Genomic DNA, 19,989 nt, shown 5'->3' on the forward strand with positions numbered 1-19,989 from the left:
TGAAGGGACATTTTTCGTGACATAGCCATGTGTTTATGTTAATGTGCATGCAACAAGAATAGTTCATTTAGCTATGACTTTAGAGATATGATAGCCTAAAAAGAGGGAAAACTTTTGAAGTAAATTTAAAGAGAAAATAATACCAGAGGTGGCACTAGTATTGGCAAAGATTTGGCAAAAAATTATGACAGAAGTAGGAGGATTTATGAACGTCAGGAAACTTAGGGCTGTACCAGCTCCAAAGCTTCTCCTATACCAGCACTTTTTGGTAAAACTAATCTGTGCAACATTATACAGACTTCTGTTAAAGCCATCTTAAGTTGTCTCACAGATGCCTGTTTATTAATTAGCCTCTTTCATAGCAGTTGGTGCACAGAAGGTGCTAAATAAGATCATTTGAATGAATGAGTAAATATATGAATGGATGCACACATGTAAGAATAAATAATTGCTGCCTGGCTCAAGGAGCAAAGATGTGTTCATATCCAGGGGAACATGGATGATTAAAAGTAAAACCCTAGACTCACATTTGATCTTCTGCCAGCCCCTGCCCAACCTGGTACATTCTGACAAGGTTTCAGAGAAGGATCTTACTTTTCCCATGATGCCAATGGGCAGGGTCTATCTACACAAGGCAGAGAGTTCTCATAGGCCACTTGTGAACTAGGATCCTCTCCGCCAAGGTTCTCAAATCCTGGGCCTGAATAAAGATTAAGGGAAACCATAATGCTATGCAAATAGTGTAGAAGGCAGCTCAGCAGGGAACCCCACTGAACCAGGAGTGGCGCTAAACAAACTCCAGTCACGTCAGGTGCTGAGTAAACATAGAGCCTGTGATGTCAGCAATCCTGACCTCTGCCCTGGAAGCAAGGTGTGTGTACAGCCTGGATCACTTTATAACAAGCAGAATGAAGACCTGCTTTTAAGAGGTCGTGGAGTCCTCTGTGATCTGTGTCCTGCCTAGCAAGGTCTTTCTCAAACAGAATAGAAACAAATGAAAGAAAACAACTGTTTACCTGATTTAGTGTGACTCCTTCGCAAGCATCCTGTCTGATATTAATCATAACATTGCAACACCAAGCGAACCCAAGTAATCTACTTGGAGTCACCAGTTCTGAAGATTGCTCATGCGATTCCCTGCTAATCAAGAGGATGTTATGAAATGTGACTCAGACCACTTCCGGTTTTCCAGAAGAGCAAGGGTTCTCTATAAAAAGAGGGATCTTCCTAGCTGAGGTATTGGAGCAGCAGGCAGGTGGGGAGCCATCAGATTTCTTTAGCTGAGAAGGAAGACAGAGGTCAGCATGCTCGGCCTTCTTCTGCTGCTGCTGCTCTGCGGCCTGGGGTCTCAAGGCTTCCCAGCAAGGTCTTTTAAAATGCCAAAGGACGCTGAGCAGATGGTCCAGGTAAATGCTGAATTTCAATGCCAGAAATGGAAAAGCATTTATTTGCATTTTCCCACTGCATATCAGAGTAGTGGTAGTGAGCATGATGAAGTTTACTTAAGGGTGGATTTTCTAGAAAGAGACATTTTTGTTAGAAAGCTCATTCTCCTCCAAAATGTACGTATGCATAGATGCTCCCTTTCTAGCTGGAGGTGAAAGAAAACTAAAGGAATGATCTGCAAATGCGGCTCTACAGATTGTATTTCTGACTTCATAGTAGCTGATGGTAGTGAGATTTGCCTCTGAATTATAGCTTCCACCAGCGCTAAAGATAATAAGGATCATGAAATCCAAGCACAGTTTTTCAAAGGAGTTCTCTGTTTCACTGTCAATCTTGGGAAGATTTCCCGTCCGGTGTTTCAATAACACTATCTTTCCTCAGCAATACTTGGAGAACTACTATGACCTGAAGAGTGTTGGGGAACAAATTGGACAAATTGAAAGGCAGAGAAAGGGTAGCCTCGTGGTTGAAAAACTGAAGCAAATGCAAAAATTCTTTGGGCTGAAAGTGACTGGGAAACCAGATGCTGAAACCCTGAAGATGATGCAGCAGGCCAGATGTGGGGTGCCGGATGTGGCTGCGTATGTCCTCACTCAGGGGAACCCTCGGTGGGAGAAAACACAGCTGACCTATAGGTAAGGATGCTGAGCAGCAGATGGAGAACGCTACCTTCCATCACAGCTGTAAGAAAGGAAGTCCTTTATGTCTCTATTCTACTTAATTTTTAGGATTGAAAATTACACACCAGATTTGTCAAGAGCAGATGTGGACCATGCCATTGAGAAAGCCTTTCAACTCTGGAGTGCTGTCACACCCCTAACTTTCTCCAAGGTCTCTGAGGGTATAGCAGACATAATGATATCCTTTACCAGGGGAGGTAAGTTCTTCTTGCAGCATGAATGTATTCTCACCTTAACTTTACCTGACCCCTAAATCTCTTAAGCTTCATAGTTCAAGTCCTTGTTTAACAGGAGTATTGATTTTTTTACTAGAGGCCAGGCGCATGAAAATTCATGCACTGCCTGGGGGGTCCCTCGCCCTGGCCTGCCCCCTCTCACAGTCTGGGAGCTTTCAGGGGCAGGAAGTGACCCAGCTATCAGGGAAGGCAATGCCCCCATCACACGCCTGCTGCTGCCGCTGCCAGCAGCGCAAGCCTCAGCCAGCTCTCCTGACCTGAGCCTCGGTGGCCCTGGGTGGCTGGACAGCCAACATCTGAGGCTTGCCTGAGCATGGGCACTGCCATCTTTGAGGGCAGGTCAGTCAATTAGCATATTCTCTCCATATTGGCTGTGGGTGCCACCATCTTTGAGAGCAGGACAGTAAATTAGCATGTCCCCCCTTATTGGCTGTGTGCGCCACCATCTTTGCAATGGTATGAGGGTTAAATAGCAAATTCCCTCTTTATTAGATAGGATGGGCTTAAGGGGGGAAACTATATCACATTGAATAAAAGTCTTTTGGCCTCACAGCAAAGCAAAAGCTTCTCTCCCATGCTACCTTAAATAACCAACAGGGACACCATTGAATTCTGTTTTTTGCAGATCATGGTGACAACAGTCCCTTTTATGGACCTGAAGGCGACCTTGCACATGCTTTTCAGCCAGGCCCACATATTGGAGGGGATATTCACTTTGATGAAGATGAAACATGGACCAATGATCTCAGACGTAAGTCAACTAACCTTGCCTTTATCAATTTTCCCCACCCCTTTGTGATGCATGTAATAATTGGTTGATTTAACTGAAAGAACACATTAATGGAAGTGTGTATTTTCCACTACCATTAAGAAAAGTCATGATACATTTAGAAAAGGGTAAGAAAATAATATTTCTGATAATAACAGCATTTTATTAGCTACAGATAGACCACACTAAAATCTCTATTAAGAAAATGTTGAGAATCCTAACGGTTTACCTGTAGGCATCTCTAAATTTTTTTTTTTTTTTTTACTAACAGACATACCAAAATTTAATAGTGGTTGTAAGATTATATGGAAATTAAGGGAGGAGAGGCTTATGTGTTTTACAAAATTTCTAACATGAAGGATGTATCAGTTTTTTAAATAGGAAAAACAATTTATGTTGATAGAAATCTATTGCTTCTCTGTGAAATATGTGTTATCCAATTATTGATGAGACTGATGAATCTGTGCTAGCCCCTAAGTCAACTGAGTTTGCCTTTTTATTGTATCAGGGTAATCATAGACTTTAAACTTTAAACACACTCTTTACTATTAACTAATGCATTCCTTTCACCTTAGGAAGAATTTTTATATATATTTTAAAAAGCTATGAAGAAAATAAGAGCATTAGTTCTTGTAGAGTTGTATAGCTTCATTAAATATCTAGAAACTGAAAATATTTCAAGTAATTGCAAATGGTTTTATTGGCACTTTTAGATTACAACTTGTTTTATGTTGCTGCTCATGAACTGGGCCATTCTCTTGGACTCTCTCATTCTAATGATATTGGGGCTTTGATGTACCCCAACTACAACGTCAATTCCTATGATGATATTCAACTCTCCCAGGATGACATCAATGGTATCCAGGCTATCTATGGTGAGTACAAAGAAAACCATCCCAGACAAGGGGCCAGTAGATACACTATCTTTTAAGAAGCTGCCTTTCATTATTTATGTTCTTTTCACAAACCAGGCAGCACTAACTTCAGATCTATTTTTTCTTTAGGACCCTCTAAGTATCCCAGCCAGCCAACGGGCCGCCAAACCCCACAAATGTGTGATAGTAAGCTAACCTTTGATGCTATCACTACGCTTCGAGGAGAAGTGATGTTCCTCAAAGACAGGTAAGACATCAATTCTTCTTGTTTGATGTTTGTAATAATAACAACATTCACTACTACATTGCTTATCTTACACTTGTTTACCCACATAATTATGTGATAGCACTTGATTGCATTGGAAAAACCTAATTAACTTATAGCAACTTTGTTTTCCCACATGTACTCTGCCATTTGACTATCAGGAAAAACAAACAAACACCGAAGCAGAAAGTCAGTAAATATAATCCTATTTCACAGATCAGTAAAGTAAGGCATAGAGAAGAAAAGAGATCCTTTGAGGATACAAAGTTTATCTTCTGACTCCTTCCTTCTCCAGGGCTCTTGTAACTTATGACATTCTTTATGATGATCAGGATGTTAGTGCATTATTATGAGAAATCGGTTATTTTCATAGCACCATCATGCTGGTCCCCTTCCATTCTGGAAAAGATAATCCTCCCAAAACCTGTGGTGGTGACAGGTCTCTGTTGCCTCCAGAGGCCCAAAGAGGGGCAGGAGCCCTTGCCATAGAATCTCCATGCGTTCAGGAAACACCTCTCCTGGGTAGATGTGAGGAAACACAATGTGCTTCCCTCTTCAGAGGAGGATCCTTGGTCTTCCTGTCAGCATGTGGCCTCAGGAAGGCTGGGGAGCCCTCACACATGAATAACAGGCCTGCCTTACACACTGTGCTGATTCCTAAAAGACCAGGCATCATCACTATATTCTCTTTTTCTGAATGATGCAGCCCACAGCACATAGAAAGTAGGGGTGCTCAGAAAGGCTCTAATCTCCTCTTTATGGAGTGTTGTTGGTGCTGTTCTAATACATCGTGGTCATATCTACCCCACAATGCAGGGCATTAACTGCTAATGCTTTTTATCCCCTTCTGGACTAGTTTTGAGTGTAAAAGGTAAGGCTGGACATAAGCCACTGGGTGCAGCTCAGTGATGGGGGTGCTCAGGAAATACATGGTGCTTAAGGAAAGCTCTCGGTATAGTAGAACTTATCCAAGCAAGTATAGGAAGGATTACTCCAATAAGACCAAGTCTAGGATTTTCAGGCACTAAAGGGACCCTGAGATCATGAAAGCATCACCAAGTCATGAAGACATGGAAGACTAGAAACAGTGACAGTAACCAACCTCCAAGGTCTCTCAGAGGCTGAGGTAGGACCTAGTCAGGACTGGATCTAGAAGTCTATTTCTGACTGCCACAGTCACAGTCTTTCCTGTGGCCTGGAATCTGAAAATGCTTCGGAAAGGCCAATGGCAGTCTATGTTTTGCTGTTTTCTCCAGTCACTATGGACTGTAGACTCAACATTGCAAACCACCAGCCTTAGCAAGACAAAGGGAGGGGCTGCCAGACCTGGGTTTAAAATTAACCTTTGTCTCACCAGCTGCCCAGCCTTAGATAGCTCCCTTGGCCCCCCTGACCTTAACTTCTCACCTGTAAAAGGGGAGTAATGCTTTATTGCAGGGTTTGTGTGAGATAGGAGACCATGTAGGGAAGGCCCTGTGTTGGAAATGTACACTAGTGTAGAATGTTATGCTCTATTCCAGCCAGCGGTGTGCTGCAGCAGAATCCTAAGGGCTCATCAAAGCCAAGTTTTAAATTTTGAGAATTTTGCCATCTGGTTATTAAACTCAAACATTATTAAGAGTTAAGTTAGTTCTGGCCTGTGTGGCTAAGTTGGTTGGGTGTCATCCCATGCACCAAGTGTTTTCCAGTTTGATTCCTGGTCAGGGCACATGCTTAGGTGGTGGGCTCTATCCCTGATGGGGGGAATGTAGGAGGTAGATGATCAATGTTTGCTCGCACATAGATGTTTCTCTCTCTCTCTCTCTCTCTCTCTCTCTCTCTCTCTCTCTCTCTCTCATTCCCCCCCTCTCTAAAAAAAAATAAATAAAATAAAAACCACAGAAGTAAAATTATATCAACTTATAATTATGTTTAGCCAAAGGTAATAAAAATAATCCAAACTTACTTCTTTGGCCCTGGCCAGATGGCTCAGTTGCTTGGAGCATCACCCCATACACCAGAAAGTTGTGGTTCAAATCCCAGTCAGGGCACATACCTAGGTTGCAGGTTTGATCCCTGATAGAGGCACAAATGGAGAAGCAACCCATCAATGCTTCTCTCTCACTTGATGTTTCACTCTCTCTGCCTCTCTTCCTCTCTCTCTCTCTCTCTCTCTCTCTCTCTCTCTCTCTCTCTCTTCCTCTCTCTAAAATCAATAAACATATACTCAGGTAAGGATTAAAAAGAACAACTCACCCCTTTGTAATTATTTTGTTGCATTTTACTCTTTATTTATATCCCGTGGTTGTTTATGAATCCGTTTGGTGGCAGAAATACCATACAATGGTGTGATACTGCAAATCTCTTGAAATCTGCCATGGTAGGAATATTTCCAACCTGGGAATAAGCAAATGCAACAATCAGGACTCCACTCCGCCCTCACCTTGGAGAGCCAAGATGTTAAACATTTTACCAGCACACCACTACTTCCAGCAGTAAGAAGGAGTTGGACATCAACCATCACTTGCTATAGATTAGATTAAAAACCCTTTTCTCTTTTTTTTCAAACCAGGTTCTACATGCGCCCAGGTTCTCACTACTCGGAACCTGAGCTCCATTTCATCAATGTCTTCTGGCCAAATCTGCCCAATGGTCTTCAAGCTGCTTATGAGTTTGCTGATAGAGATGAAATCCGATTTTTCAAAGGTAATGCTTCCAATGATTGTATGAATTAATTTTTCATTGGCTGAGATAGAAGAGAGCTCCCCTCGTTTCTCTTTAAGGAATTTTAAAAATATAAGTCTCACCAAATCAATTAAGGGAGTCCATCGCCTTAATTAAGAATTGCACAGTGCATTTCTGAGTCGTTTTAAATCAAAAGCATATGATTGAAAATATAAATGTTCTGGCCTGTTTATGACTCTGGACTTATAAAATTGTGTCCTATGAATACTAGTTATGTGTTTTAAACCCTCTCTGCATTCTTGGGGTTGCTGAGAAATGAAATACAGAGACTTGGACCAATGCTGTAGAGGGGATGCAACAGAAGCACTTGAGATGTGTAATGTCCTAGAGCTATTTTTATATAAATGACAGACAGGGATGCTGCGTGCAGTCTTGTTGTCAAGGGATGATCCTCAGACCAACACCACTGACATGGCCTGGAGAGTTTGTTAGAAATATAGAATCTCACTCAGCAGAATGTCCTCAAGGTCCATTCATGTTGTCAGATCTCATCAGACTTCCCTGAATTTTAATGGACTTTCCAGGCGATTTGTATGTACATCAAAGCAGGAGAGGTCCTGAAATTCCATGAATTGACTATCCCTGAGGTGGCCCCATGAACTCATGTCATGTCATGTCAATGCCTGGCTCCTGCTGGAAGTCCCCAACCCCATAAATCAGCCATTCTCAAAGATGCTGCGTATTAGACTCATCAAGAAAACTTTTTAAAAATATATTGATTTAATTTGTCTGTGGTTGGATACCAACATCTGTATTTTAACAATCTCCCTAGTTAATTTCACAGACTAGACCAGGACCCTGCTCTAGTCTGTGAAACTAATTTAAGAAGAAATCTGCTCACTGCCTACTGGTGTTTTAATCCCTGTTTCTTGATTGGCAGGCAATGAGTACTGGGCTGTTCGGGGGACGGAAATGCTGCCCGGATACCCCAGAAGCATCCACAGATCCTTTGGCTTCCCTAGAAGTGTGAAGAATATCGATGCTGCTGTTTTTGAGGAAAATACTGGGAAAACATACTTCTTTGTTGCTGACAAGATCTGGAGGTAAAGAAAGAAGTTAGGGCACCAGATTTCTCTCATAGAAAGAAAGTTCCAAATGGAACCACTCACAGATGATTCTTATATTGCCTTGGCTAGCTGCCTTTTCTTTGAATGGCTGTAGCCAGTCAAGCATCCAAGTCTCTTGATCAATAATCATCTTACAATACCTGTCACAGGAATTCAGGGATCAGCTGGGGGTGACTTTGAAAAAGAAGTTAAAGGGAGAGAGAGAGAGAGAGAGAGAGAGAGAGAGAGAGAGAGAGAGAGAGTTACTTCAGCCAAAAGAAACTTATGTTTAGTCACATTATATCTTAGTAAGATATTGTGTGGCATCACCTGGAAAATTAGGTTTAGATGCTCGAGTTTAGAGGGACCTTATGAATCTTCTAGTCTACCTAACATCCTATCTCACCTCATCCCACCCCCATCCCCATTGTACGCATGATCTATGAAATTAGTTCTTATTACTTTCTTGTTGGTGAATACCCTATAGTGATTTTGAGAAGGCTACTTGTTTAACAAATGGTCTGACACGTTTAATCGTTTCTGAATCAGGTATGATGAATACAAACAGTCCATAGATGCAGGTTATCCCAAACAGATAGCAGCTGACTTTCCTGGAATTGGCAACCAAGTTGATGCGGTTTTCCAAAAAGATGGTAAGTGAATATATACCTATTTCCTCTATTTTATTTTATTTTTTTGCCATAGAATAGTATCAATATTATTATTTAGAACAGCAAATGCCAAAAAAAAGATTTGTTCTTACACATGACTTGGGTTTTGTTAATTCAAGTTAAACCTAGAAATTACTTGTGGAATTGTACTAAAATCCTTTTGTTTTTCTAGGATTTCTCTACTTTTTCCGTGGAAGGAGGCAGTACAAATTTGATCCTAGAACGAAGAGAGTTTTGACTCTCCTGAAACCTAACAGCTGGTTCAACTGTAGATAAAATTGATCGACTATTTCAACATTGAACAGAAAAAATGTATTTCAAGAGCACAAGGAAAGAATTTTCCTGAAGAGCCATATATATATATATATATATATATATATATATATATATATATATATTTTAAATTCATAGCTATTTAGTATAATTTATCTATACCTGATTCTGCATGATTTAGAATGCAATGCTTTGTGTACTTTTATAACTTACTTCTACAAATGAGTGCTAAGAAAGGTCAAGTTTCATAGCTTATCGATACATGTGGGGCAACTTTGCAAAGAAAGAAGCTCTTTTATGAAGTATAAGACTCTGCATTACACCTGGGGGCAGCCACGGTGATGAATGTCTCCTCCCACGAAAGGAAGAGGCAGACATCAGAGTCTACACCAGAGATGAAGCAGTTTGAGAAAAAGTGCGCAGCCACTACCTACCATCACCCTGAAATGCCAGGGACAGCTTTCCTTACAGAAAATAAAATGTTTTTTGTTTGGCCATCCTTGTCTCTACTGTTTTATAAACTTTCAATTATGATTAAGTTATAATACCGATTATAATGATTATAAGGCCCCACTCACAGAGCTTAATTTTCAAATTTGAAACGAGAGGTAGACAACCATGCAAAATATTCATGTGGGAAACCTGGAAATACAACAACTTCAAATATTTTTCACTCTTATGGAATTTATATCATATAGAAGGGGGGAAATCTCTGTTTTCCATGATCCATATTAGGATTCTAAAATTAATTCTAGTAAAGCAGTAGCAGCATGGTAGAGTTTTCTAAGGGTACAGTCTTCTCTCTTCTTCTGGGCACACAGGAGGGTAACGTTTTCCTACCATCCAACTTCCTGCAGTTGGTGTGGGGAAGGATGGGCAGTGGCATCTGACTAGTACGGGCCAGTGGATGGTGCCTGGAAGTGACCAAGATCACTTCCAGATGGAAACATCTGATTTCTGATGCAAATTTATCCAGGGGTCTCCCTCCTCTGCTGTGCCGATTTTAGAAGCATGTCTTAGGAGAGTTTCCACAAGATGGAAGAAGCCTGAATTGCTGGGCCACTACTCCAAACAGTTACTCCAAACTTCAATCTTTTATTGTGTTAAGCTACTAAGTGTCAATGTAAGAAATGTCCAAACCTGTAAGAATTTTTACGAGTTTGAGCCTAACTGATGACAATTGGCCAGGAAGCAGTATCTCAACAAATGGAAAAAAATGCTCCAGAGAATGGCAGTATTGCACCTTACTTTATACATTAGAATCAAAGCAGGAGAAATAAGGGGGTTACATGAAATCCATTGATGATAGCTTAGATGGGCAGGAGAAAGCAAAGTGGGGACACCACTGGGATTAGATAAAAAGTAAAGGAAATACACACATTCTTCTTTTACATTGGTGGGAATAGGATAGTCAACCGTCAATGATTAATACAATAACAATGATATTTGTGATCTCTACTCTGGTTCTATGGTTGTGCTTTGAGGGGTCTAGAAAAAAAAAAAAGGAAATTACTTTGATATTCCTGATAGATCCTCCTTTCCCCCAACTGATGGACAGAGAATGACATAAACTCCACCTACAGTCCAAACATTCCTGAGCACCTAACCAGGCACCTTATACAGACTATACATTGAACCACCAATCAGCACCTGCCAAATACCCTAAGCCCCCTGTGAGATTCTCCCTCCCCCCAACTGGTGGGCAGAGTTATGACATTACTGGCATCTGTCACAGAGACATCCCCAAGACATTGAGCCACCAATCAGTGCCTGCCAAAGTGTCCTGGAGCCCACCCCTTCCTGTTCTACCCTGGGTCCAACCCTCTTCTGTTCCTCCCCTTAAAAAGACCCCCAGACCAGCGACATATTGCTTTTCCTCCATGTCCATCTGGAGGCAGCCTGACTGGGTCCTCTCTCCCCTCTCCACTCCTTTAATTCTGATTTCTCTACCTCCGTAATGAATCCTGCTCATTCCTGGGGAATAAACTTTACTTTAACATGTCTTGGTGGTCAGTTTTCTGCACCTCAAACCTTACACCCCCCCTGATTTCTAAGTCCCTAAATTATGTGCCTTATATGAAATCACCAATCAGCATGTGCCTAGTACCCTAAGCCCCATCCCTTCCCTTTCCTCCCCTCAAAAGGTGCCTTCACCCCTACACACTCTTTCTTTCTCCTTTGGAAGGCAGCCAGGCAGGGGTCTTCTTCAATAAAGCCTGTGTCCTGGTTCTCTGGCCCTCTGTTTCATCTTTCAGTTCCAAAGGTGTGTTAGCAGGTATGTTATCATAGATGTGAAAAAGACTACAGACTTGATTAAGGTAAAGCTTGACCTTTGTTAGGAAAAAATACTGATCTAGGACATGACTATACACCAGGAACTGCTTTTAGTTAGGAAGTTTTAATTAAAGACTACCCTGTGTAGTTAGCATAGTCTCTGAGTTTGTAAGGTGCTACGCAGGCCTTTCCTGAGCTTGTCAGGTTTGGTATGTTAATGGAAACACACACACACACACACACACACACACACACACACACACACATTGAAACCTATAAAGAATTTTTGTAAGTTTATTTGAGCCAAACTGTTGACATATGCCAGGAAGCAGAACCTCAATAGATTTGAGATAATGCTCCAGAGTATGCCGGGTTACATTTGTATTTATACATTGCAATCAAAGGAGGGACATAGGTGGGTTACATGAAATTCATTGGTAATGGATTAAGGAGGTGGGATAAAGCAAAGCAGGGAAACCCCTGGGATTGGATAAAAAGTAAAATGGTGGACACTTAGGTGGGTGCAGGAATAATTAACATGATAAAGAAGGAATTTGAGGCATCTGTCCTGGGGCCCACCACATTTGGTTGTTCCCCAGGGGCTACAGAAAAAGGGAAGTTACAAGTTACCTAGACCACTGTTTTGCAACCTTTTTTGGGCAAAGGCACACTTGTTTCATGAAAAAAATCACGAGGCACACCACCATTAGAAAATGTTAAAAAATTTAACTCTGTGCCTATATTGACTATATATAAAGTAATTCTCTTGAATAGGAATCAAATAAACACAAAGAAAGTATTTTATAATTACTTTATTATGAAATATTAAGTAAACAAAATAGTGAAAAATTATAAAATTCTTGTCTTGTCTGCACCTACGGCACACCAGGCAACATCTCGCGGCACACTAGTGTGCCGCAGAACAGCGGTTGAAAAACGCTGACCTAGACATTTCAAAGGTATGTTATCATGGGTGCAAAAAGACATCTCAGTTAAGATAGGCTCAGTTAAGGTAAAGGTTGACCTTGTCAGTGAAGATACTGACCTAGGATGTAACTGCCCACCATAGCTGCGTTTAAAGTTTAATTTCAGACCATCCTTTGTGGTTACTTTAGGTCTGAGTTTGCAGGATTGCCACGCAGGCCTCCCCTGAGCATGTCAGGTCAGCATGTGGCCCCTTTCGTCCACAAGTATGTGACCTCCTTTGCATCCACATAAGATTTTAGACTTTGTTAAAGCTGCATAATTTAGTTTTTCCAGACAAGTGCTGTCTAGTCTACCATACCTAATTTGGGAGGGTGTTAATATACCTAGACGGCATACAGGTAGCTTCCAGCACCGTGAATTTCGAGTTGCTCAGAAGGTGCTCATGTAACCAGACAATCAATGGGTCCGTGCTGCCTGTCACTACTGAGCCAGTGAAGCAGAGACAGGGTTGAATCATATATGAGTCTTTATTCCAATTCTGCCGGCAATATGAGAAAGCAGTAGGTCATGCACAAAAATCTGCTCTGCACCCCACCACAAACCAGCTGCTTATATTAGGTAGAAGGACAAAGATTACATGGGGAAGTAGGCAAAAAATATATGCCAAATGGACAGTTTACAGGTAATGGGGACTGGAGATTTGCAATGGCCTGTGGGTATATAAAGGCTGGTGGCCTTCAAAGGGCTAATGATATACCAAGGCTGGGATCTTCAAAGGGCTGGCAACTCTGGTTTCTGCAATAAGGTTGTTAACCTTTCCCTGATAATAGTAAGGTGACCAGATTTTAACATTGGTAAAGCGGGACACCATTGACTGGGGGAGGGTTCTTGATTAAAAATTTGGTCTATATGGAGCAATAAAAATTTTCATAGAATGCAAAAATAGTATTGTAATATATTTTTAAAATTTCAACATAAGTACACTTTATAAATATAATAAATATATTAAAATTATGTATAGCATTATTTTATTCTTTGGCATATTTCTCATTTGAGTAAATTCTAACAACTGATCAACAATGCAAACTTTGATAAGCAGTTCTCCATAATCAGTTCTCAACAATTATGTTATTATTAAAGTTTAATATTATAAAATTAACAAAAATAATATAAAACTCACATCCTGGCTAAATAGCCACATGGCGGCTGAAAACTGTATATTCCCTTCTCATTCTCCCACCGTTCCCTAGCTTGTGCATTCTTTACAAAAATCAGGACTTTTAAAAAATGCCGCAGGACGCGAGACAAATTGTTAAAAATCGAGACTGTCCCGCCAAAAGCGGGACGTTTGGTCACGCTATCGTGATAGGTGTGTGGGTTGCGTGGATAAACTCATTTGTCAGAATTGCACATTTAATATTTATGCTTTCCAATATATCCAAACTTTACCTTGAAACTATAGACATAGAATAATAATACTAGAAGGGAAAATGGATTGAGGTATAGAGAAAACCAGAGCGGCAGAATATTAGTAATTGTTGAATCTGGTGATGGGAACGTGGGATGTGTTAGATAATAGGCAGATGGGCAGCATTTCCAGGTGAGCTCCCAGCCAGGTTACAATGTGCCTTCTTTAATCAGAATAATATTTCTTACAATTCTAGTTGGTCCCTAATATTCAATTTCTGCTTCTGTCACTCACAGTAATTGGCCAACTCTCTCTCTCTTTAGGATGCATTTTTATATTGATGTATAACATGAATGCAGAAAATTTACGTGTCACAAATGTTCATATCAATGAGTTATCACACAGTTAACAATAAATAGAGCATTACCAGCATCACAGCAGGTCCCTCTGGAGTCTCTCAGCAATGGTCAACTCTGTGTTAGCTCAGCTCACTCGAGTCAGAGCCTGAAATGGGAATTTTTCACTGTGGCCACAGAAGAGAAGTGCTCAGGGGAAAAGAGGACTGGGGGAAACATCCTAGAGCAGAATAAAATGCTAAATGGTAACTTATGTGGCCTCAGGCAGAGATTGTTCTGATCTCTCAGGAGCAGGGAGCTCCCAGTAAAAACTGAATCACAATTAGTCTCACCTTGAGGCAAAGGAATGGACCTTTTGTGCCCCTGTGTCAATTAGTCATCAGTTGAGATCTGGTTTCGAGGGGAGGGGCATAGCTCCCAGACAAGATAGTTCCTGTCTGACAAGGGAACACTGGGAGCTGAAGCCACGGCCCTCACAGTAGCCAGGAGGATGGCTGCCCTGGGGCTAATGACCTGGAAAACAGCACAGGAGTATCCACTCCATATTCTCTATTGCTCAAAGGTAACCACTTCTTTGACGTGTAATGTCTTAAATTTGTCTATTTTTGAACTAAATTGAATCAATTATATATTCCCTTTGATACGCCTTACTGTGCTCAGCATTATGCTTGTGCATTTCATCTCATGCTGATGGGCTTTGGGTAAGGTGACCAGATTTTAACATTGGTAAAGCGGGACACCACTGACCGAGGGTGGGGGTGGGGTTCTTGATTAAAAATTTGGTCTATATGGAGCAACAAAAATTTTCATAGAATGCAAAAATAGTATTGTAATGTATATATTTTTAATTTCAACATAAGTACAATTTATAAATATAATAAATAAAAATTATGTATAGACCCTAGAATTTTTGCCGCCACTATAAAATATAAATAATACGAGTATTGTCTGCTAAATTCAAGAAAACTTATGTATTTATGAAATAAATAAATAAATTACTTATCTAAATTATCTGAATAGCTGATTTGTAATGACATCACTTGTTTAACTAGCTTACTAGCATGCAGTACGATGTGTATCATCTGAGAGACAGTAACAAAATGTTTTCATCATTGCCAATCCCAAAACAATGCCCTTGTTCATTAAGTCCAAACAATGGTGGTCAAATTTTAGCAACTGATCAACAATGCGAACTTTGATAAGCAGTTCTCCATATCAATTCTCAACAATTATTTGTTATTATTAAAAGTTTAACATTATAAAATTAACAAAAATAATATAAAACTCATATCCTGACTAAATAGCCTCATGGCTGCTGAAAATTGTATATTCCCTTCCCGTTTTCCCACTGTTCCCTAGCTTGTCGTGCATTCTTTCCAAAAATCGGGACTTTTTTAAGACGCCGCAGGACATGGAACAAATTGTTAAAAATCGTGACTGTCCCGCCAAAAGCAGGACATCTGGACACCTTAGCTTTTGGTTGTCCCTTTTGGTAACTTTTACAAATAATGCTGCACATCTGTAGGCATTTCTATTGATTATATTCCTAATGTTAACAAAAAAAAACACATTGAAACCTGTAAAGAATTTTTGTGAGTTTATTTGAGCCAAACTGACGACATATGCAGGATAGCAGAACCTCAATGGATTGAGATAATGCTCGGAAGAATGGCGGGTTACATTTGTATTTATACATTGCAATCAAAGGAGGGACATAGGAGGGTTACATGAAATTCATTGGTGATGGATTAAGAAGGCGGGAGAAAGTAAAGCAGTAGGAAACCCCTGGGATTGGATAAAAAGTAAAATGATGAATGCCTACTTAGGTGAGAGCAGGAACAATTAACATGATAAAGAAGGAATTTGAGGCATCTGTCCTGGTGCCCACCACTTTGGGTTGTGCCCCAGGGGCTCCAGAAAAAGGGAAGTTGCAAGTTAACCAGACATCTCACAGATATGTTATCTTAGAGGCAAAATGGCAAATGGGCTCAGTAAAGAAGATAGAAATTTATCTTTGTCAGGGAAAATATAGGCCTAGAACATGACTACCCACTATGTTTGTAGTTAAATATTTAATTTTTCAAACCATCTTTGGTGTTTATTTTAGGTCTCTGAGTTTGCAAGATTGCCACCCAGGCATCCCCTGAGCTTGTCAGGTTAGCATGTGGCTAACACAATTATTGAGTCACAGAGATCACCCGACACCCCTTCAAGTTTCTCCCTTGGCCTCATCTCTGTCTTACATCCCAACCACAGAAGTGACAACTATTCTGTGAAGGTTCTAAACCCGCCTGTAAACTGACAGCTGTTCTTGGGCCTATGCTAAAGTGACCAGACGTCCAGCTGTTGGCGGGACAGTCACGATTTTTAACAATTTGTCCCATGTCCTGCAGCGTTTTAAAAAAGTCCCAATTTTTTGAAAGAATACATGACAAGCTAGGGAACTGCGGGAGAACGGGAAAGGAATATACAATTTTCAGCGGCCATGGGGCTATTTAGCCAGGATATGAGTTTTATATTATTTTTGTTAATTTTATAATGTTAAACTTTTAATAATAACAAATAATTGTTGAGAACTGATTATGGAGAACTGCTTATGAAAGTTCGCATTGTTGATCAGTTGCTAAAATTTGACCACCATTGTTTGGACTTAATGAACAAGGGCATTGTTTTGGGATTGGCAATGATGAAAACATTTTGTTACTGTCTCTCAGATGATACACATCGTACTGCATGCTAGTAAGCTAGTTAAACAAGTGATGTCATTACAAATCAGCTATTCAGATAATTTAGATAAGTAATTTATTTATTTATTTCATAAATACATAAGTTTTCTTGAATTTAGCAGACAATACTCGTATTATTTATATTTTATAGTGGCGGCAAAAAGTCTAGCATCGAGAATTCAAGATGGCTGCACAGGTAAACACCTAGCCGCAGCCGCACACAACAATTTCAATAAAATACAACTAAAATATAAAATGGACATTACCCAGAACTACAGGAAAGTCGACTGACTGGAAATTCTACAACAAGAAGCAAGGAAAAAATCAGAAGGAAGAGTGGAGGAGCTGTAAAAGCCTAAGGTACGGAGACACGCGGCGCACGCGGAGAGGACGGAGCTGGAGAGGAGGGCGGCCGAGTGCCTGGCTGGCGTTCCCCAGCAGGAAGGAGATAAAAGCTCCGACTGTGCTGGGCCCCAGTTCCGACTGCTCTGAACCCCAGTTCTAGGCCAGACCCCGGGGACCCAGGCTCAAACAGAGGGAGTTGGGCTGTAAGGTGGAACCCCGGGGGAGCGGCGAAAGGAGGTCCCAGAGGCGCGCACATTGCGCGCAGAGAAGGGACGGTTGGCTGTGCTGCAGGATTGCCCTAGTGGGAAGGAGACAGGGGCTCCAGACTGCTCTGAACGCTACCTCCAACTCCACTTCCAACTGAACTGAACCCCAATACCAGGCTCATTGGGGGAGAGCCTAGACTGTTTGGTAGCAGGCGAAAATCGAGGGCACCTTTCTCTCAGAAGCGCTTGCAATGAATACTAAAGGACCCTGAGACACAGGAGCTGCATAGGGCAGGGCTGACGGAAGCCAAAGCTGTAGGCTCCACACTGAAACCCCGCCCCATCAGGGAAGCTGTGAAAATGCTTAGACGAAATAGATCACAAACGAAAGAAATGGAGGACAAAAAGCGACTGGATATAGAGTTCAAGTCTACGCTTATAAGGTTTTTCAAGAATTTCCTAGAAAAGATTGATAAGACCTATGAGGATATGAAAAGGGATCAACTAGAATTAATAAGGAATCAACAAGAAATGATAAGGGATTAACAAGAAATAAAGAATACATTGTCTGAAATAAAAAATATTATACAGAGTCCTAAAAACAGAATGGAAGATCGCAAGAATCAAGTCAAAGATTTGGAACATAAAGAGCCAGAAGACACTCCTCCGCAAAAGCTAGAAGGCAAGAGAATCCAGAAAATTGAAGATAATGTAAGAAACCTCTGGGACAACTTCAAGCGAAACAACGTCAGAATTATGGGGGTCCCAGAAGATGAGAGAGAGCAAGATATCGAAAACATACTGAAAGAAATAGTGACAGAAAACTTCCCCCACCTGGTGAAAGAATTAGACTTACAAGTCCAGGAAGCGCACAGAACTCCAAACAAAAGGAATCCAAAGAGGACCACACCAAGACAAATCATAATTAAAATTCCAAGAGCAAAAGACAAAGAGAGAATATTAAAAGCAGCAAGAGCAAAGCAGGTAGTTACCTATAAAGGAGCATCTATACGATTGTCAGCTGATTTCTCAACAGAAACCATGCAGGCCAGATGGGAATGGCAAGAAATATTCAAGGTGATGAATAGTAAGAACCTACAGCCAAAAATACTCTACCCAGCAAAGCTATCACTCAGAATCGAAGGCCAGATAAAGAGCTTCACTAATAAAAAAAAAGCTAAAGGAGTTCATCACCACCAAACCAGAATTATATGAATTGCTGAAGGGGGTTCTTTCAGAAGAGAAAGTAAATAAAGATAAAAATTATGAACAACAAATATGTAACTATCAACAAGTGAATCTAAAAACCAAGGAAATTAAAAAAAAAAAAAATCTGATGAACAATATTAACTGTTGAATATAATAGAATCAGAGGTATGGAAGGGGAGTGAACTGACGATTCTTGGGGAAAAGGGGAGAGGGGGATGTGGGAAGAAACTGAACATAAACTGTGCACCTATGGATGAGGACAATGGGGGGTGGGGAAAGGGCAGAGGGTGGGGTGGGAACCTGGTGGAGGAGAGCAATGGGGGGGGGGAGAGGAATATTTGTAATAATATGAACAATAAAAATTTATTTTAAAAAATAAATAAATAAAATAAAATATAAAAAAGTCTAGCATCAGCCTTGAAAGTGACACAACTATACATAATTTTTATTTATTTATTATATTTGTAAATTGTACTTATGTTGAAATTAAAAAAAATAAAGAACCTTCCCCCCCCCCCCCCGGTTAAATGCTGTCTCCCACTTTACCCAATGTTAAAATCTGGTCACCTTATGGGAATAGAAGGATCATACCTCAACGTAATAAAAGCTATATATGATAAACCCACAGCAAACATTATACTCAATGGGCAAAAATTAAAACCATTCCCTCTAAGAACAGGAATAAGACAAGGATGCCCACTCTCACCACTCCTGTTTGACACAGTACTGGAAGTACGAGCCATTGCAATTAGACAAGAAGAAGAAATAAAAGGCATACAAATTGGAAAAGAAGAAGTAAAGTTATCCTTATTTGCAGATGACATGATATTGTACATAAAAAAAAACACACAAAAGACTCCATCAAAAAATGAATTTGGCAATGTAGCAGGATACAAAATTAATGCCAAGAAATCTATGGCATTTCTATACACCAACAGTAAACTTACAGAAACAGAGACTAAAAAAGCAATCCCATTTATCATCGCACCAAAAAAACTAAGATACCTAGGAATAAATTTAACTAAGGAGATAAAAGACCTATATGCAGAAAACTACATGACACTGAAAAAAGAGATAGAGGAAGATGTAAACAGATGGAAGAACATACCATGTTCATGGATTGGTAGAATCAAAATCATCAAAATGTCCATACTTCCCAAAGCAATTTATAAGTACAATGCACTCCCCATTAAAATATCAACGGCATACTTCACAGACCTAGAAAGAACTCTCCAAAAATTCATCTGGAACAAAAAAAGACCCCGAATAGCCACAGCAATCCTAAGAAAGAAGAATAAAGTAGAAGGGAATCTTAATACCAGATTTCAAGCTGTATTACAAAGCCACTGTTCTCAAAACAGCCTGGTACTGGCACAAGAGCAGACATATAGATCAATGGAATAGAATAGAGAATCCCGATATCGACCCAAACCTCTATACTCAATTAATATTTGACAAAGGAGGCATGAACATACAATGGAGTCAAGACAGTCTCTTCAATAAATGGTGTTGGGAAAATTGGACAGACACTTGCAAAAAAATGAAACTGGATT

General features: G+C 40.3%; 1 protein-coding gene across 1 annotated transcript; it reads left to right on the forward strand.

Annotated features, from left to right (window-relative positions):
- The first annotated feature begins 1,235 nt into the window (after positions 1–1,235).
- Positions 1,236–9,095, forward strand: LOC311627250 (interstitial collagenase-like). Its single transcript, XM_084893577.1, has 10 exons — positions 1,236–1,406; positions 1,828–2,081; positions 2,175–2,323; positions 2,988–3,113; positions 3,845–4,006; positions 4,136–4,253; positions 6,823–6,956; positions 7,876–8,038; positions 8,591–8,694; positions 8,885–9,095. Exons 1-10 carry the CDS (start codon positions 1,305–1,307, stop codon positions 8,986–8,988), a joined length of 1,416 nt encoding a protein of 471 aa, XP_084749703.1. The 5' UTR covers positions 1,236–1,304; the 3' UTR covers positions 8,989–9,095.
- Positions 9,096–19,989: the final 10,894 nt, after the last annotated feature.

The sequence above is a fragment of the Pipistrellus hanaki genome (assembly GCF_964339955.1).
Source record: "Pipistrellus hanaki genome assembly, chromosome: 9".
NCBI classification, from domain to species: domain Eukaryota; kingdom Metazoa; phylum Chordata; class Mammalia; order Chiroptera; family Vespertilionidae; genus Pipistrellus; species Pipistrellus hanaki.